The sequence below is a fragment of the Lonchura striata genome, chromosome 25 (assembly GCF_046129695.1).
Source record: "Lonchura striata isolate bLonStr1 chromosome 25, bLonStr1.mat, whole genome shotgun sequence".
Classification (NCBI taxonomy): domain Eukaryota; kingdom Metazoa; phylum Chordata; class Aves; order Passeriformes; family Estrildidae; genus Lonchura; species Lonchura striata.
The window spans coordinates 8,440,086-8,456,543 of NC_134627.1; the positions used below are offsets into that span (position 1 = coordinate 8,440,086).

Consider the following 16,458-nt stretch of genomic DNA (forward strand, 5'->3'; position numbering starts at 1 on the left):
CCCGAGTTTAACCCCACTTACGGCGCCGGCAGACGCTGTCCCCAGCGCAGATGGGATGTGACAGCCGCCAAGTCCCCCCCGGCGGGCGCTGGCGAGGCGCTGGCCGTGGCGCGGGGGGGTCGGCGAGCCCGGTGTCACGGCGCGTTGGCTCCGTCACCTCCCGCAGCGGGGCGGCGGGGCCGGGCGGCCCGCGGCTCCCCGGGGCCCGGCGGCGCTCGTCGCTCCGCAGCTGATGATGGCGCTGGGCACATGGCAGCCGGGGCCGCGCTTGTGCGGGCTCCGCGTCCCCCCCGAGCTGTCAGCTGAGGCCGCCGTGGACAGGGAGGGAGCCGATCCCACCACGGGCACCGGGGACACCGCGGTGGCTCGGCCAGGAGGGGACACGGCGCGGCCTCCCCCAGGCCGCGGTGTCCCGGCTGGGAAGGGCAGGAGGTGCCCGGGCACCGCGGGTGCCACCACCGCTGTCCCTGTCCCCGAGGTGTGGAAACCTCCAGGAAGAGCATCTGCGAGAGGACAGGAGATGCTGGCACTGCTGCGGGACAGGGACAGTGGGGACAGCAGGGCAGTGACAGGCGGGGGGCAGGAGAACAGGGGGGGCACAAGGAGCAGCTCCGCTCGGGGTGTGAGCACCCCAGGGTGAGGCAGGGACAGGACTGAGGCACCTGGGAGTGATGTGGGCACCCTGGAGGGATGCTGGCACCTGGAACACAGCTGGATACAGCTGCCCAGGGGTGTTGCTGGCACCTGGGTGATGTTGGCACCTGGGTGATGCTGGCACCTGGAACGCAGCTGGATACAGGGATGGTGCAGGAACCCCCAACCCTGCTGGACGCTGGTGCCCAGGGGTGACCAAGGGACCCTGGGGTGATGTGGGCACCAGGGTGATGGTGGCAGTGGGTACCCAGCCTGGACACAGCCACCCATGGGTGATGCTGGCATGAGGATCCACGGTTAGATGAAGGTACCCAGGGGTGACGAGGGGACACTGGGGCGATGTTGGCACTGCATTTCCAGCCTGGATACAGGTACTCAGGGGTGATGCTGGCACCAGGGTGATGCTGGCACTGCATTTCCAGCCTGGACACAGCCACCCTGGGGTGATGTTGGCACCAGGACCCACAGTTAGATGAAGGCACCCAGGGGTGACAAGGGGACACTGGGGCGATGTTGGCACTGGATGTTGGACCTGAGGACCCTGGGGTGATGCTAGCACCAGGGTGATGCTGGCATTGGATTTCCAGCCTGGACACAGCCACCCATGGGTGATGCTGGCACCAGGACCCCCAGTTAGATGAAGGCACCCAGAACGACCTGAGGACCCTGGGGTGATGCTGGCACCAGGGTGATGCTGGCACCAGGGTGATGCTGGCAATGCATTTCCAGCCTGGACACAGCCACCCATGGGTGATGCTGGCACCAGGCACCCAGCTGGATGAGGCACCCGAGGTCACCTCAGTGTGACACGGGCACCCTTGGGCGGTTTGGGCACTCTGGGGGGATCCAGGCACCCCGGGGAGGGGCTGAGCTGCCAGGCTGAAGCGCAGCAGCGCCGGCCCCTTTGCAGAAAAGCCGGGCTGAGATCCGAGCCCCGGAGCCAGAGGAGCTGTCCCCAGGGTGCGGTGGCAGCTGGGGGGGGGTCCCGGGGGGAGCCTCCCCCCGAGGGCATCCCCTCCATTTCTTATAAACGCCTCTGGAGCGGCTCTGCCATGACACGGCAGCTCTGGGGGCTGTGGTTAAACCCCAGGGCTCCGCTTTGACTCAGCCGGATCCCCCGCAGCCAGGGGCCTTTCGGGGCGCCCACGGCAGGAAAAAAACGCTCACCCGGGCACCAGAGCCGGGCACTTCCTCGCCGAGCCGTTTCCTATAAACCCCGACGGAGGGGACGCCGAGGTGCCGCCGTGTGCCCCGAGCCCAGCTGGGGGTCCCTGGAGCCCCCCTGGATTCGCTGCTTTGGGTTTGTGCTGGCAGGTGATCCCTCTGGAAGGACAAAGGGAATGAGGGAATGAGATTCCAGAGGGATCTCACCTCAGAGGACATCAGAGAATCCCCTGAGTGACTCCTGCAGCCAGGGGGACCAGGACAGTCCCACCCCTCCAGAGCACCCTCGGTCCCCGTGTCCCTCCCCCCTGCAGGGGACAGCGGGGCCCGAGCAGTGAGAATTGTTTCGTTTTTTCCTCTAAATGATAAAAACACGGAGAAAAGGGGGGAAAAAAAACCCGAAACCCAACCCAACTGAAAGCTGGAAAAAGAAACCTTAAAGGTGCCCAAAATAAGAGGGGGTTTTGCTGGGAAAAACAAAAGAAACCCATGAAGTTATCACCTAGGAAATGGTGAGGTGTGACCCACTGGCGTGGGGACGCATGGGACACAGGGGACATGGGGGACACAGGGGGACACAGGGGACATGGGGGACACAGGGGGACACAGGGGACACGGAGCCAGGCGTGTCCCACCAGGAGTGGGGGGCACAGCCGGGGTGGGAGGGTGCTGCGCACCCCTGGGTGGCCCTGGGGACAGTGCCCTGTGCCACTGCTGGGGACAATTAGAGGGGACAATCCCCCGGGGATGCTCCCACCGCCCTCGGGACAGGCGGGAGGTGACAAACCCCGGCCCCTGTCACCGCAAGGAGGCCCCGCAGCCCGGCCCTGTCACGGCTGAGGCAGGTCCGGCTCGTCCCTTGTCGCCGCAGCTGGCACAGCCAGGCCACGCGGGGGACCTGCCGGCTCCGGCCGGACTCGGGACGCCACCAAGAGCCACCAAAGCCACCTTGCCCCACGCCCCGCACCGTGGGGACAGCGGGGCCGCATCCCCGGAGCCCCTCGGGGCGGCTGAGGGGGGCTGCGGGGTGGCTTTGGGGACACTGTGGGGGTGGCATCGCGGTGGCCGCGTGGGGAGGACACCCCCGCCGTGGGACGGTGCTGTCACCGAAGGCACAGCCCAGCGCTGCGGTCGGCAGCTCCCCCGGCGGGGCGCAGCTCGGGGGGGTCACAGGAAATGGGGCCGCAAACGCCCCCCCCGGGCACCCCCGCTTCCCTCCGCGCTGGGCAGTGCGAGGCGGCGGGGTGGGAAAGGGAAACTGAGGCACGGCGGCAGCCGTGGGAGCCGCTCCCACTCGCAGTGAGGTGGGCTCAGAGTCTCCCCACGGGGACGGGGGGGTCCCCACAGGTGACAGAGACGCGGGGACATCACCCTGCTGGCGGAAGGTGCCAGCGTGGCACCGAGCGACGACCACCGAGCACCCCGGGACCCCCCATGAGCTGGGGCACCCCCAGGCAGCGGCTCGGGGGTGCCGGGGCCCCCCAGGCTCCGGCGAGCATCGCGGGGACGCTGCTGCAGCAGGTGACACCTCCTGAAGGGACGCGGTTTTGGGGTCCCCGCGGTGCGGGGGGAGCCGGGCGGGTCCTGAGTCAGCGGCAGCCGCCCCCGGGGGAGGCGGTGCCGGGACGGTGCCGGGATGAGTAACGGCAGCGCCGTTTGGCATTTATCACGTGATTTCAAAAAAAGAGAGACAAAACCGGGGGAAAAGGCGGGCGGAGGGAGAAGCGGGGGGCCCGGCACCCCCGGACCGCGGGCAGGCCCCGCTGCGCCCCCATCCCGGTCCGAACTGCGGGACAATCCGGTCACGGCCCCGCCGCACGCGGGTGCCTTTGGGGACCCGACCCTGCAGCATCACCTCCCCGGGGGGGTCACCGTGTCCCCCCTGTGCCCCCTCCCCGGCTCTGCCTCTCCCTCCGGTCCCCCGGAGCTGCCGGTGCCCAGCGAGGGGCGCGGGCGGTGGGCAGGGGCTGCTCTTCCTGCCCGTGCCCGGGCAGACGCGGAGATGAGGCGGCGATAAGGCTGCGGCACCGCGCCTTATCTCCTTCACACCATCGGCCCGCGGCACCGGGAGCCGCCCTCGCACCCTGCTCGGGGCCGGGCCGGGCCCGGAGAACCGGGACGGGACCCCCCCGCAGCCCCCCGGGGCTCCCCGGCCGGAGAGCGGAGCTCGGCCCGTGCCCGGGGCTCCGTGCCCGGGGCTCCGTGCCCGGGGGTCCATGCCAGGGCTCCGTGCCCGGGGGTCCATGCCAGGGCTCCGTGCCCGGGGGTCCGTGCCCGGGGCTCCATGCCCGGGGGTCCATGCCAGGGCTCCGTGCCCGGGGGTCCGTGCCCGGGGCTCCGTGCCCGGGGTTCCGTGCCCGGGGCTCCGTGCCCGGGGGTCCATGCCCGGGGGTCCATGCCAGGGCTCCGTGCCCGGGGCTTCGTGCCCGGGGGTCTGTGTCCGGGGCTCCATGCCCGGGGCTCTGTGCCCGGGGCTCCGTGCCCGGGGCTCCGTGCCCGGGGTTCCGTGCCCGGGGGTCCATGCCAGGGCTCCATGCCAGAGCTCCGTGCCCGGGGGTCCATGCCAGGGCTCCGTGCCCGGGGGTCCGTGCCCGGGGCTCCGTGCCCGGGGTTCCGTGCCCGGGGGTCCATGCCCGGGGCTCCATGCCCGGGGGTCCGTGCCCGGGGTTCCGTGCCCGGGGGTCCGTGCCCGGGGATCCGTGCCCGGGGGTCCATGCCAGGGCTCCGTGCCCGGGGCTCCGTGCCCGGGGTTCCGTGCCCGGGGGTCCGTGCCCGGGGGTCCATGCCAGGGCTCCGTGCCCGGGGCTCCGTGCCCGGGGGTCTGTGTCCGGGGGTCCGTGCCCGGGGGTCCGTGCCCGGGGGTCCGTGCCCGGGGGTCCATGCCCGGGGCTCCGTGCCCGGAGCTGCCCCGCCCGGGGGTCCCGCAGCGCTGGCCCGGCCCCCCCAGCCCGCAGGAGGGGGTGCAGGACCTACAAAAACACAGAGGAGGGAGGGACAGGGCTCCCCCTGCCCAGACCCTTCCCCAGGAAACCCGGCACAATCCCCCCACGCCGCCGCCCATCGCCCCCCAGCCCGGCTCCTGCCGTGTCCCTTCTGTCACCACGAGCCTGGCGAGCTCCGTTCTGCCCCTGATTGTACCGTTTGGGATCACTCACCTGCCCGATAAACCCCGAAAGGGCCGGGAGCTGCAGGACACCCCACACCGTGTCACCCCCAGGGCCACCCCGGCGACACAGGCTGGCTCTGTCGACCCCCAGACTCATCCCCGACCCCAGCCCCATCCCCGGGGGGACACCTCCAGCTGGACTCCCCCTCTCCTCCCCCAGGGACCCCGAGAGAGGAGACGCCTGCAGCCCCCCCGAGGCATTTCGGGCGCTGGGAAGGTTTTATTGGAGTCGGTGGCGTGGCAGCGAGGGCGCGTCCCTCGTCCCGGGGGTCCCGGCGTGGGGTGGGGGGGCCGCGCCCGGCCGAGCCCCGGCTCGCGTGGGGGTGTGCGCTGTGACACGGGGGGGACATGCAGCGCGAGCGGCTCGGTGAGGGGGGACCGTGCTGCGGACCCCCCCTCTCCCGGCGGCTTTGAGGTAGATCGAACGTGGGGGGACGGGGGGGACGGGGTGGGGGGCTCAGGGTCAGCAGCCGCCTGCAGCCCCCGGCTGAAGCACGGGGAGGGGGGCTGGGGATTTGGGGGGCTGCTGGGGGGCTGCGCTGTCCCCACGCTGTGCGGGGGGTGCGGGGAGCCCCAGGGAGCCCAGTGCAATGTTGGGGGGCTGGAGGGAGGGGGGTCCATGCTGCTCCTCCGGGTTCGTTTCTCAGCAGCATCGTTGTGGGGAGGGGGGGAAATTCGGGGGGTGGGGGGTGCTTTTAATGTAAAAGAGAGGAAAGATGCTTGAACCGGCGGGACGAGGCAGAGGGGACCGAGAACAAGCAGCTGCCCCCCACTCCCAACCCCGACCCCACCTCTGACCCCACGGGCCGGGGAAGGGGCGGCCCCTTCCCCTCACCTGCTTCCTGGGGGCCGGATCCGGACCCGGCCCCTCGGATCCTCCCTGAGATCGAGCAGCGACACTCGAGGGGACAGAGGACAGCCAGGGGCACAGAGGGTCCCCTCCGGCCACCACCCGGCCCGGCGTGGTGCTGGTCCCCCACCCGGAGCATCCAAACCTGGCACGGGGGGCGAGGCGGGTGGGGCCGAGCCCGCTCCGAGCGGGCCGGGGGCTCCGGGGGGCTCCGGGGGGCTCGGGGGGTGGGCTGGGGGGGCTCAGTCTTTCCGTAGCTACTGAAGACTTGGAGGTATTTCGGGAGCCGGGCGCTCCCGGTGTGTTTCCATGCAGCATCCAGAGGTGGGGAAGGGGGGCAAGGCTCAGATCTTGCTGTTCTCCAGGTGCGAGTCGATGTGTTTGACCAGGGCATCGTCCGGGTACCCGATGGGGAAGGCCAGCTGGCACAGCGGGCAGCTCCGCACCTCCGAGTCCACCGTCTCCAGCAGCAGCTGCGGGGGGCACAGGGCGATCAGACCCCCGCGCTGGCCACATCCCCTCGGCCACCTCCCCCCCGAACCCCCCACTGCCCCCAGCCCGCCGGAGGCCGGGTGACAACCGGGGAAACTGAGTCACGCCACCTCGCTGTGGGGTGCCGCCGCGCTGGGGGGGTTCCCTCGATGCTCCCCACCGCTAAACCCACCCCAAAACCCCGCGGGGAGATTGGGGGGGGTCCTCCTCACGTTGATGGAAGGCCAGGACTGGGCGTGCTCGGCCCGGGCGTAGGCGGCCGCCGTCCGGTGCACGGCGTCGGCGTCGGGCGCGGGGAAACCGGCGCAGAAGGAGGCGCAGCGGATGGCCCCGGCCTCGGGGCTGGGCGGGCTGGGCAGCGCCCACTCCTCCTCGTCCGAGGACTGCTTCTCGAAGCGGACGTGCTCCTCGAAGGGCTCGTGGGCGCTGAGCGGGGCCCCGGCGCCGCCCAGATAAACCTCGCCGTAGGGCCGGTGCTTGGGCAGCGTGGAGGCCTCGGGCTGCAGCCAGAGCGAGCGGCTCTGCTGGTACAGGGCCACGTTGGTCACCTCCGAGTAGCTGCGGCGGCCCTGGAAGCCGGCCTTGATGTGGCGGCTCGAGGGTTTGGCGTAGGCCAGCTCCATCCTCTCGCCGGGCAGGCGGTGCGGGGACGCCGAGGCGGGCGACGGGCAGGGCGGCGGCGGCGCGGGCGAGCGGCGCTGCGGGGCCGGCGATGGGCTGGGGGGTGGCACCGGGGATCGGCGCTGCTGGGCCGGCGACTGGCACGGGCCCGGGGCCGGCGAGCGGCGCTGCTGGGCCGGAGATTGGCTGGGGGGTCCCGGCGAGCGGCGTTGGAGGGCGGGAGATTGGCACTGGGAGCGCCCCGGAGGAACGGGCGAGGGGCACTGCGGGGCGGGCGAGCGGCGCTGCTGGGCCGGGGAGTGGCACTGGGACAGCGGGGAGTGGCGCTGGCCTGGCACGGGACAAGGCGGACACACACGGGGAATGCTGCGCGTTAGCTCGGCGGCGTGGGACACGTGGGAAGTGTGGAAATGTGGGAAGTGTGGGACGTGTGGGAAGTGTGGGAAATGTGCCTCAGCACCCAGGAGCATCCCCCCCTCAACTATGGGGACCCTGCGGGAAATCCTGTGGGGGATGCAGCCAGGGATGGATGGTCCCAGGGATGGATGTTTTGGGATGGATACTCCCAGGTATGCATGCTCCCAGGTGTGGATACTCCCAGGGATGGATATTTTGGGATGGATATTCCCAGGTGTGCATGCTCCCAGGTGTCGATACTCCTAGGTACAGATATTTTGGGATGGGACATTCCCAGGTGTGGATACTCCCAGGTATGGATATTTGGGATGGATACTCCCAGGTGTGGATACTCCCAGGTGTGGGTACTTTTGGGATGGATATTCCCAGGTATGGATGTTCTTGGATTATGGGACATTCCTAGGTGTGGATGATCCCACACATGGATGCTCCCAGGTATGGATATTTGGGACGGATACTCCCAGGTATGAATATTTTGGAATGGATACTCCCAGGTATGGATGCTACCAGGTGTGGATATTTTGGGATGGAACACCCTTGGTGTGGGACACTCCCTGGGCGGGACCGACACCCACCAGCGCTCACTCCCATCCATAGGACGAGCTCTCCCAGCCCCTTTTCCCGGTGTTTGTGCCCCCCAGGGCCACCCCGCAGCCCCCAGGGCTCCTCTCACCCCCGTTGAGGCTCTTGTCCTGCAGCAGCGCCCGCAGGATCTGGCTCTGCAGGGAGCTGAGGTTCCGCAGGCGGCACAGCTCCTCCGTCAGCTCCGTGTAGGCCAGCGCCAGGTTCACCCTGCGGAGCAAAGCACAGCCAACATCCCTGGGATTCAGCAGGGAGAAATCCCTCAGCAGGGATGAGATCCAGTTCAATCCCTCAGCAGGGATGAGATCCAGTTCAATCCCTCAGGAGGGGTTAAATCCTTCAGCAGGGGTTAAATCCTCCAGTAGGGGTGATCTCCTTCAGTAGGGCTGAAATCCTTGGGTAGGGTTTGACCTCCCCCCTGGAATTTCGGTTGTTTTGGGGTTTGGGTTCTTTTTTAATAAATACAGCTAAAAAATGTTTCGTTCTGCTGCCGGGATGGTGATTCCAGCATTCCTCCAGGAAATTCCTGAGGAATTCATGACCCAGGGTGGAAAAAAAAAGCCACCTCAGGGTGTGTGAAATTCCCTCCCTCCACCCTGGCCACACCACCAGATCCAGAGGACAGTTCCCAAAGGGGACACAGTGGCTTATGGAATCCCTGGGAATATCCCATCCCAAAATTATCCACACCTGGGAGCATCCATAGGTGGGAGTATCTGGTGGCCCCACTGTGGATATTTTGGGTATCTCTGAACAGAGAATATAAATACCACAAGAACAGAGAACGCAAACACCACACAGCCCCGCTGTCCCCCCAGAACCGACTCCAAACCACCCCAAATTCATTTTTTTAACTCCAAATGGAAAAGTTGCGGCCGCGGATGGCGCTCCCCCCCGCTCAGCTCCCGGCGCTCGGAAGCGCTGCCAAAATCATCAATTCTGCCCCGAGTTGGTGTCGCTTTCCGAGCCGGGATTCTCGGCGGGGACGCGAGGGGAGGAAGGAGCCGCGGGGCCGGAGCTCGGCGCGTCCCGGCGCGGCCCCGCTGAGCCGTTGTGACACCGCGGGGACCGGAGCCGCCGCTCGTAACCGCGGCTGACAGCGCCGGGCCCGGCCGAGCCCGCGGGCGCAGCGCCGAGAGAGGTGGGAAAGGAGGAGGAGAAGGGGAAAGTGAGGAAAAGAACGAGGGAAAGGAGGGGAAGGAGTGAGGGGGGGAAAGGAGGAGAAGAATGGAGAGGAAAAAAAAAGATAAAATGGGTGAAGGAGAAAAGGAAAAGGAGGGGAAGGGAAAGGATGAGAAGGAGGAGAAGAAGGAAAAGAGAAGGGGAAAATGGAAAAAAAGGAAGAGGAGGGAAAGAAAGAGAAGGAGGAAAAGGAAAAGGAGGAAAAGGAGGAAAAGGAGGAGAAGAAGGAAAAGAAGGAAAAGAAGGAAAAGAAGGAAAAGAAGGAAAAGAAGGAAAAGAAGGAAAAGAAGGAAAAGAAGGAAGGGGGGAAAGGAAAAAAGGAAAAGGAGGAAAAGAAAGAGAAGGGGGAAAAGGAAAAGGAGAGAAACAAGGAAAAGGAGGAAAAGAAGGAAAATAAAGAGAAGGAGGAAAAGAAAGAGAAGGAGGAAAAGAAGGAAAAGAAGGAAAAGAAGGAAAAGAAGGAAAAGAAGGAAAAGAGAGGAGGGGAAAAGGAAAAGAAGGAAAAAGAGGAAAAGGAAGAAAATGAGGAAAAGAAAGAAAATAAGGAAAAGAAAGAGAAGGAGGAAAAGAAAGAGGAGGAAATGAAGGAGAAGGAGGAAAAGTAGGAAAATGAGGAAAGGAGGAAAATGAAGGAAAAGGAAGGAAAAGAAGGAAAAGGAGGGAAAGAAAAACAAAAGCCATGGGGGACACGCACAGGATGTCACCTTTGTGTCCCCCAGACCCTTTTTGTTGCAGAGCCGGAGGAGCCAGGGCTGGGGACATGCCCGACATTGGCACCCATGGGTGCAAGAGGCATTAAAACCCACACAATGCCCCCAAAAACGCGGGGCGGGGAAGTGGGGGGTGGTCTGACCCCCCGAATCCCTACCCTGCTCTTTCCAGAGCTTTCCTCAAGATTTGTCTCCTGGTTTTTCTAGTGAGGGAGGCCAAGAGGGAACAACCGCGAGCTCAGAAAGCCAAAAAAGGTTAAAACCTCAGGAAAGACACCAAAATAAAAGATCGGGACGCGGGGGGACCCCCGCCCCAAGCAGAGCGCGGCAGAAGCACCAGAAAATCACCCGGTGATGGAAAGCGCCGATAAGGCGCTTTTCACACCCAAAGAATCAGCGGCGGAGAGAAGCGGGTGACAAAAAAAGAGCTGAATCGGCAAGAAAAGAGCGCGGAGGGAAAAGCTGTGCCCGGGGAGGGGGTGAGGAGCCAGCCCTGCCTCAGTTTCCCCATGCCAGCGTGGTGGATTTGGGCTTAAAAACGAAAGATTTTGGTGGTGGGGGAACGTTAACGGAGATGTTTGGGAGTTTGGATTTCCGTGGATGTTGCGGGAAGGGCGTGAGAGGAGCGTGGGGGCGATCTGGGGGTGAGCTCGGGTGAGGGAATTTTATGGAAATGGAGGGAATTTTATGGAAACGGAGGGAATGAATGGAAATGGAGGGAACTTTATGGAAATCGGGGGAATTAAGGAGGGGAAGGGAGAGGGGGGGGCCCCCCCGGGAGGGATCCAGCCCCGCCTGGATCCGCTCGCTCTGATGTGCCGCAGGAGGACAGGAAACATCCGACACCTCGGGAGCAGGAGGGGATGGATCCAGCCCCCCAAACAGCAGCCGGCACCTTCCCGTGTCAGCCCCGATCTGTCCGCAGCTCGGCCCCGCTGTCACCGTCACCGCCCGGCCTGGGGACAGCGGCGAGCGAGGCCAGCGCCGCGTCAGAGCGGGGACAGCGGCCCCGACCCGGTGCCACCGGGGAATTTTGGGGTTTGGGGGTCCGGGGACACCGTCACTGCCTCGGTGCCACTGCGGGGGTTTTTGGGGTATGGGGACAGCGTCACCAGCTCGGTGCCACCGCTCGGGGTTTGGGGGGGTTCGGGGACAGTGCCCCCGACTCGGTGCCACCGGGGAATTTCGGGCTTTGGGGGTCCGGGGACACCGTCACCGCCTCGGTGCCACTCGGGGCCGCTCTCTCGGCAGCCGCGAGCCGTCAGTGCCCTCTGGAGGCAGCGCCGAGTCCGCACCGGGCACCGGGACAACGCACGGACACCGGGCACCGGGAACCGGGACTATACACGGGAACCGGGCACCGGACACCAGGACAGCACACGGCACCCAGCAGCGGACACCAGGGACCAGGCACCGAGACAACAGCCAGCACCGGGCACCGGGCACTGGGAAGGGGGCACGGGGAACCAGGACAATTTTCGGTGCCGGGCACCCTGTGCCTGCAGCCCCGCTCAGCCCCAAGCCCCTGGGGCACAGTCGGTGATTTTGGGGTGCGGGATCCCCCCACTGCAGCACTTCCATGCGGGGAACCCCCTGGGAGCCCGTCCAGAGGTGTGGGGTGACCGCCGTGCCCCAGAGCCGGTCCCGTGTGCCCCCACCCCCCTGCCAGCGTGGGGGTCCCCCAGCCCCCGGCCCAGCCCCCTCCCAGCACTTACTGGTCATCGCCCACCTTCTTCACCCAGGCCATGTCCCGCTCCGACTGCTCCTGGGGACACAGAGCTGCTCAGACCGGGACCCCCCGGCCATGGGGGTCCCGTGGGTCAGACCCCTCAGCACCCAAACCCCACCCAGCAGGAATGAGGGGTGCTATGGGGTCAGACCCTGCCCCGTTCCTGCTCCCAGCCACCCCTCAGCACCCAAACCCCACACACTGAGGTTAGGGGGGTCCCGTGGGTCAGACCCTGCCCCGTTCCAGCTCCCAGACACCCCTCAGCACCCAAACCCCACCCAGCAGGAATGAGGGGTGCTGTGGGGTCAGACCCTGCCCCGTTCCTGCTCCCAGCACCCCTCAGCACCAAAACCCCACACACTGAGGTTAGGGGGGTCCTGTGGGGTCAGACCCTGCCCCGTTCCAGCTCCCAGCACCCCTCGGCACCCAAACCCCACCCGCCCAGGCCGGGGGCGGCCCCGGGGCCGGTCCTGCTCCGCACCTGCTCCCGGGTGTCCTGCAGGTGCTTCAGCTCCGCCTGCAGCCTCTCGCACTCGGCCTTGAGGTGCTCCTCGCGGTGCTGGGCGCGCTGGTTCTCCTGGCGCGCCGCCTCCAGCTCGGCCTCCAGCCCGCGGCTCTGCCAGCCCCCGGCGCGCTCCAGCACTGTGGGCACGGCTTGGCTCAGCCCTGGGCATGGCTCAGCCCGGCACGGCTCAGCCTGGCACGGCTCAGCCCGGGCACGACTCAGCCCTGGCACCACTCAGCTCAGCCCGGCACGGCTCAGCCCTGGCACGGCTCAGCTCAGCCCAGCATGGCTCAGCCCGGCACGGCTCAGCCCGGCTCAGGCGCGGGTCCCGGGGTACGGCGGGGCGGGGAGGGGCGCTCACCGTGGCTCAGGCCGGGGCTGGGGTGCCGGGCGATGAAAGGCCCGTCCTGAGTGCCCAGCCCCGGGAAGGCGCCGCCGTCGCGCTGCCGCAGCTGCTGCTCCAAGCTCCGGATGCGGCCCAGGTGCGTCTCCACCAGCGCCCGCTGCACGGGAGGGGACGGGGCTGAGCCTCGGCCACGCTGCGCCCCCTCCCCGGGGCTCGTCCTGCCCACCCCCCGCCCGGCACACGCGGATTTCGGGGTGGTTTTTTGGAGCGGGATCGATCCGGTGGCAGCGGCGTGGCAGGAGCGGCTCCCCGGCTGGGAAAGGGGAGCCGGGGATGCCCGGCTGGCACCGGGACAGCGGGAAGATGGGTAAATCTGAGCATCCCTAAAACCCCAAAACGCCACGGCCCCCCTGCCTCCCCAGAGATGGGGACACCACGGGCCCGGGTGCCGTTGTGGAGAGGGGACGGGGCCCTGCTGTCCCGCCGGTGGCTGTCACCCACCATCTCTCCCAGCTCCGTCTCCAGGTCCGCCTTCTCCACGCACAGCTTCTCGTACGCCTGGATCATCTCCTCCAGCTGCTCCTCCCGCTCCTTGCTCTTCTGCAGCTGCCAGGGGAAGGTGGAGGGGATTTGGGGGTGGGTGGATGGCTCAGGGACCCCCTAAAGCCCCCCCAAACCCCCAGGCTCTCCTCACCTCGTGCTGGAACTGGTTGAGCTGCTGCTGCAGCGACGCCTTCTCGCTCTTGAGCAGCGAGTTCTCCTTGGCCTCGTAGAGGGAGAAGATGTGCTCCTCGCCGAACTCGCCGATCAGGGGGTACTGCGGCCGCGGGGCAGGCGGTCAGCGGGGTCCCTCCGGCCCCCCGGCCCCCCCGAGCTTCCCCCGACCCCTCACCTTGACCTCGTACATCTTGAGGCGGCGCTTGAGCGTGGAGTTCTCCCTCTCCAGCCCCGTGAGCCGGTTCTTGATGTCGTCGTAGGCGGTGATGAGGGCGAAGTGCGAGGCCGAGCACATCTCGCCCGACAGGTCGGTGTTGGGGCTGTCCAGCCAGTCCTCGTCCGGCCCCAGCGCCTCCTGCGTCAGGATGCTGATGTCGTCCTCGAACATGGAGTCCATGTCCTGCCTGCAGGGACGCTCCGCTGACACCCGGCCGGGGCTGGGCCCGGCCAGGGCAGCGCTGGGGCTGGGGGGACCCTGGGGTGGCGGTGACCCACCCGGCCCAGGTGGGTCAGAGCGGGGTCTGTGGGAGCTCAGCCTGTCCCGGTGACACCGAGTGACGGTCCCAGGGGCTGCCACCACCAGCAGCTCCGACCCCACGCTGTCCCCTGGGGTGACAAGGGGACACCGGCCACGCCATCGCCTCCGTCCCCACGGGGGAAAGAGGGGACACAGATCCTCACCCCCCAGCCTCCATCAGCAGGAGGGAGGGAGCAGAGAGCACCCCGGGCACAGCCCCCCGGGGGGGACACGGTGACATTCCTGACGTCCCCTCCGGGGACCGAGCACCAGAAATAGCGGCCGGTGCCGCGGCTCCCGCACGCGAGCGGCTTCCCGGCCTCCCACGCCTCGCGCGGCCGTGCCCTAAATACCGGCGCTGCCGCTCAGCCCCGGGAGCCACCTGGCTCCCGGCACCGTCCCCAACCCCTCCCGGGGTCCCCGCCGCGCCCGTCCCGCCCCGCCGCGGCGCGGACCCCGCGCGGGGCTCCGGGCTGGCCGCGGCTCCCGCAGCCGCCGCCTCCGGTGGCTCCCGGGGCGTTTCCCGGTGGGAGCGGCGCCCGGAGGCAGCGCAGCCGGCCCTGGCGCTGTCCCTGACCCTGTCCCCCTGTCCCCGTCTCTGTGTCCATCTCTGTCCCAACCCTGTCCCTCCCCTGTCCCTGTCCCTGTCTCTGTCCCTATCCCATCTCTGTCCCTGTCCCCTGTCCCTGTGTCCATCTCTGTCCCATCCCTATCCCTGTCCCTATCCCCTGTCCCTGTCCCTGTCCCTGTCCCTGTCCCTGTCCCATCCCTGTCCCTGTCCCTGTCCCTGTCCCTGTCCCTGTCCCCGCAGGCAGCAGGGTGGCTCGGCAGACATCTGGAGCCACTGCCACACAAATAATTCATGGCACGGAGCTGGCAGAGGGAGGAGAGGTCTGCGGGCTGCTGGCACAGGAGGGGGGCACAGCACGGCCCCCTCGGGAGCCTGGGGACAGCCCGGCCCCCCTGGCACCCCCAGGCCGGGGGTCCCATGGGACACAGAGAACAAATCCTGGACCAGGGGGCTTAAATCCACCCCCGGGGTGGGGACAGAGGGGACACAGCTCTGCTCGGGCAGGGAGGGCACTGCCATCACCCTCCCGGGGAAACTGAGGCACCCCCAAAGCCAAGATGAGGCTCCCCAAGCTCTGGTGACCCCCCCCAAATGAAGATCCCCAGAGCCTTTGGGGGGGTCCCAGGCCCTGCCAGCGGAGGCACCGAGGTGACAGGACCCTCTTTGTCCCCAACACTCCAGGCCTGCAGGCAGCTGTGTGTCCCCAGCCCGGCCCGGAGCTCCCCGGGGTGTCCCTGCTGCTGCCCGGAGTGCCGTGCCTCAGTTTCCCCAGCCCACTGGGACACGTGCCTTGCAGCGGGCCCCGGGCGCGGGGCGAAGCAGCGCGGGCTGGGCAGGGCTGCGGCGCGGGCTCAGGCGTGTCACAGGCGTGTCACTGGCGTGTCACCGGCGTGTCACGGGGCTGGCACAGGCGTGGCTCAGGTGCGGGAGCTCCGGACATCAGCCAAGAGAGGATCGGTGGGTGCCAGGGCTGCTCTCATCGGTTCCAGGCGGGGTCCCCGCGCCCCCTCCGCACTCCCGGCCCCTCCTCGAGGCCCGCAAATGCCTGGGGAGAAAAACAGAAAATAGGGCTTGGAAAAAAGCAGAAATGGGGCTTGGAAATGAACAGAAATGGGGCTTGGAAAATGAGCAAAAATGAGGCTTGGAAAATGAGCAGAAATGGGGCTGCAGCTCCCCGGGACTGGGACACTGCGGGAGGGCTCGGCCGGCTCAGGGCTCCGGTGGGAATGGGAACGGGACCGGGAACGGAATGGGGACGGGAATGGGATGTGCCAGGCTGTGGGTGCTGCTGGCACCTGGCTGGGTTAGGGACAGGGCTTGGCCCCCCCAAAAAACCCTTTTGGGGGTCGGGAGGATGCACTCGGGAGGAGCCGGCCTAGGGCAGCCCCCCCTGCCCGGCCCTCGGTGGCCGCGGCCGGGACGAGCCCCCTCCTCATGGCTGGGACCCCCCCGGCGCTGTCCCGGTGCTGCGGGGCTGGGGGGACGCGGGGAGGGGCTGGGGGCACCGCCACGGCCACGAGCGAGGGCAGCGGCCGTGGAACCGGGGGGGAACCGGGGGAGAACCGGCGGGGAAAGGGGCACGGGGCGAGCGCGCCCCCGACTTGGCGAGCCAGGCCCGGTGCGCGGTGAGCGCGGACGGGGGTCGCAATAGGGTGGGGGGGGGGGGTCCGGCCTGCGGCGGCCCCGGAGCCCCCGGAAACCGTCCCCGAACGCCCCCGGACCGGCCCGGTGCCGCCCGGCCCCCCCGCGTCCAGCCCGCGGCCGCACCGCGCCGGGGGCCGGGGACGGAAACGCAGGAGGGGTCTGGGGCGGAGCCGGGACGGGATGAGGATGAGGATGGAGCCGGGGATGGGGATGAGGATGGAGCCGGGGATGGGGATGAGGATGGAACCGGGGATGCGGACGGAAGCGGGATAGAACCGGGGTGGAGATGGGCACGGAACCGGGGATGGGGATGAAGGTGGGGATGAAGATGCGAATCCAGCCGGGGATAGAGATGGGGATGAGGATGGGGGTGAGGATGAGGATGGGGATGGGGATGAGGATGGGGGTGAGGATGAGGATGGGGATGGGGATGAGGATGGGGATGGGGATGAGGATGGGGGTGAGGATGAGGATGAGGATGGGGATGGAGCAGCGCATGAGGATGAAGCGGGGATGGTGAAGGCGGCGGGGGCAGACGGCGCCGGGGCCGGGGTCGCGCTGTGGCGGGAGAGGACAGGCCCGGTGGGGCGG

The 16,458-nt window shown here is 67.7% G+C and overlaps 1 protein-coding gene across 1 annotated transcript; it reads right to left on the bottom strand.

Annotated features, from left to right (window-relative positions):
- Nucleotides 1–6,146: 6,146 nt before the first annotated feature.
- TBKBP1 (TBK1 binding protein 1) lies at nt 6,147–15,588 on the bottom strand. The gene is made up of 10 exons (XM_077788437.1): nt 15,009–15,588; nt 13,311–13,535; nt 13,113–13,235; nt 12,920–13,024; nt 12,434–12,575; nt 12,049–12,209; nt 11,554–11,603; nt 8,038–8,156; nt 6,539–7,278; nt 6,147–6,307 (listed from the first exon to the last, which is right to left on the bottom strand). Exons 2-10 carry the CDS (start codon nt 13,530–13,532, stop codon nt 6,179–6,181), a joined length of 1,791 nt encoding a protein of 596 aa, XP_077644563.1. The 5' UTR covers nt 13,533–13,535; nt 15,009–15,588; the 3' UTR covers nt 6,147–6,178.
- Nucleotides 15,589–16,458: the final 870 nt, after the last annotated feature.

Excerpts from the sequence above, each read along its gene's own strand:
- TBKBP1 (XM_077788437.1), bottom strand. The coding sequence starts at position 13,532 with ATGGACTCCATGTTCGAGGACGACATCAGCATCCTGACGCAGGAGGCG. Across the intron at positions 13,236-13,310 it reads TCAAGATGTACGAGGTCAAG|TACCCCCTGATCGGCGAGTT; the intron begins GTGAGGGGTCGG and ends CCGCGGCCGCAG. Across the intron at positions 8,157-11,553 it reads AAGAAGGTGGGCGATGACCA|GGTGAACCTGGCGCTGGCCT; the intron begins GTAAGTGCTGGG and ends TTTGCTCCGCAG.